We start from the raw sequence: 2,070 nt of genomic DNA, 5'->3' as shown, positions 1-2,070 counted from the left end.
CATGGGGGATCCCAAGGAGGGTCAGGTGTCCATCAGGTGACCCCAGGTGGGTCAGGTGTCCATGGGGGTCCCCAGGAGGGCCAGGTGCCCAGGTGAGGGTGACCCGGGGGGTCTCAGCAGCGCCGGGCCGAGCCGGGGTAGCGCCGGGGCAGCTCCGCGCGGAAGCTCCGGAAGAGCTGCCGGTTGTGGTCCAGCTCGGCCTCGCGGCCCCCGTGGAACCCCCCGGGCTCCTTGAAGCCCCGGTGGGCCACGAAGGCCCCGTCCAGCACCGCGAAACGGAACCCGGCCATGTGCAGCTCACAGGCCTGGGGAGGGGGGCACAGTGTCACCCACCGCACCCCAGAGCACCCCATGGCACCCCCACCACACCCCATGGCACCCAGAGCACCCCCAGAGCACCCACTGATGCCCCACAGCACCCACAGACCCTCTGTAGCCCCCACAGACCCCACGGCCCCACCTCACGGCCACCCCACGACCACCAAGATCCCCCCTACCCCCGTGGCCACCCCGTGACCACCAAGGTCACCCCAAAGCCCCTGAGTCACCCCCACAGCACCCACAGCTCCCACGGCCACCCCTCAGCCCCTATGGCCAAGCCAAGACCGCCAAGGTCCCCCCCCCACCCCCATGACTTCCCCAAGACCACCAAGGCCACCCCAAGGTCCCCCCAACCCTCATGACCACCTCATGGCCACCCATGACCACCCCACGGCCACCAAGGTTCCCCCAACCCCATGACCACCAAGGCCACCCCAAGGTCCCTCCAACCCTCATGGCCACCCCATGGCCACCCCATGACCACCCCAAGACCATCAAGGTCCCCCCAACCCTCATGGCCATCCCATGGCCACCCCATGACCATCCCAAGACCACCGAGGTCCCCCCCTACCCCCCTGACCACCCCCCCCCCCCCCACTTCCACCCCCCCCCCACCCCCCAAGGCCACCCCCCGCCCCAGCCCCACCTGGCTGATGCGGTTGAAGCCGTACTGGAGGAACCTCTCGTCGAAGGGAGGGACCCCCCGGGCCGGGGCCACGTAAAAGGGCTCCCAGGGGTCCCTCCAGGGCACCTCGTAGGCCACGCGCAGCCGGGGGGGCGGGGGCAGCGCCCGCCAGCGCCCGAAGTCGGTGGGGGCCTGGCAGCGGGGGCACAAGGTCCCGTAGAAGGGACGGGCGTCCCCCGCGTCCCACAGGCGCAGCAGCTCCGCCTTCGAGCCCGGTAACGCCGTCCCAGCCCGCACCTCGAAGGCAGGGAGGACGAAGACCACCCGGGCGTCGGGGTCCTCCTGGGAGTTGGGGTCCTCCAGGGTGTTGGGGACCCCCGGGTCATGGAAACCTTTGGGGACCTCCAGGGCGTTGGAGACACCTGGGTCGTGGAAGCCTTTGGGGTCCCTCAGGGTGTTGGGGACACCTGGGTCATGGAAGCCTTTGGGGTCCCTCAGGGTGTTGGGGTCCCTCAGGGTGTTGGGGACCTCCAGGGCATTGGGGTCCCTCAGGGCATTGGGGACACCTGGGTCACGAAAGCCTTTGGGGTCCCTCAGGGTGTTGGGGACCTCCAGGGCGTTGGGGACCCCCGGGTCATGGAAACCCTTGGGGACCTCCATGGCGTTGGGGTCAACTGGGTCACTCAAGGTGTTGGAGAACCCCAACCTGTTGGGGACCTCCAGGGCTCTGGGGTCCTTCGGGACGCTGGGGTTCGTCAGGACTTTGGGGCCCCCCAGGGCATTGAGGACCCCCGGGGCAGAGAAGCCCTTGGGGTCTCCCAAGGCTTTGGGGTCCTTCAGAACTTTGGGGTCCCCCGGGACATCAGGGGCCTCCAGGGTGTTGGGGACCTTGAAGCCACCAGGAGCCCCCAAAACTTTGGGGTCCCCCAAATCCCCCTGAACCCCCAAAGCTTTGGGGTCCCCAAAACCCCCCTGACCCTCCAAAACCCCCCGAACCCCCAAAACTTTGGGGTCCCCCAAGCCCCCCCGAGCCCCCAAAACTTTGGGATCCCCCAAGTCCCCTTGAGACCCCAACCTCCCCTGAACCCCCAAAACTTTGGGGTTCCCCAACCCCCCCTGAACCC

At 68.6% G+C, this 2,070-nt stretch overlaps 1 protein-coding gene across 1 annotated transcript; it reads right to left on the bottom strand.

The window, feature by feature from the left end:
- Positions 1-6: 6 nt before the first annotated feature.
- Positions 7-1,925, bottom strand: B4GAT1 (beta-1,4-glucuronyltransferase 1). The gene is made up of 2 exons (XM_027707664.1): positions 968-1,925; positions 7-305 (listed from the first exon to the last, which is right to left on the bottom strand). Exons 1-2 carry the CDS (start codon positions 1,604-1,606, stop codon positions 114-116), a joined length of 831 nt encoding a protein of 276 aa, XP_027563465.1. The 5' UTR covers positions 1,607-1,925; the 3' UTR covers positions 7-113.
- Between the last annotated feature and the right edge of the window lie 145 nt (positions 1,926-2,070).

Source organism: Neopelma chrysocephalum, unplaced genomic scaffold, assembly GCF_003984885.1.
Source record: "Neopelma chrysocephalum unplaced genomic scaffold, ASM398488v2 Primary Assembly neopelma1_94219, whole genome shotgun sequence".
Classification (NCBI taxonomy): Eukaryota; Metazoa; Chordata; class Aves; order Passeriformes; family Pipridae; genus Neopelma; species Neopelma chrysocephalum.
Note: the sequence above shows the minus strand (reverse complement) of the source record. Positions and strands in the feature narration are given on the sequence as shown.

Bases quoted from the DNA above. Each gene is read 5' to 3' on its own strand.
- B4GAT1 (XM_027707664.1), bottom strand. From the start codon at position 1,606: ATGGAGGTCCCCAAGGGTTTCCATGACCCGGGGGTCCCCAACGCCCTG. The intron at 306-967 runs GTGGGGCTGGGG...CCCCCTCCCCAG, and splicing joins GCTTCAACCGCATCAGCCAG to GCCTGTGAGCTGCACATGGC.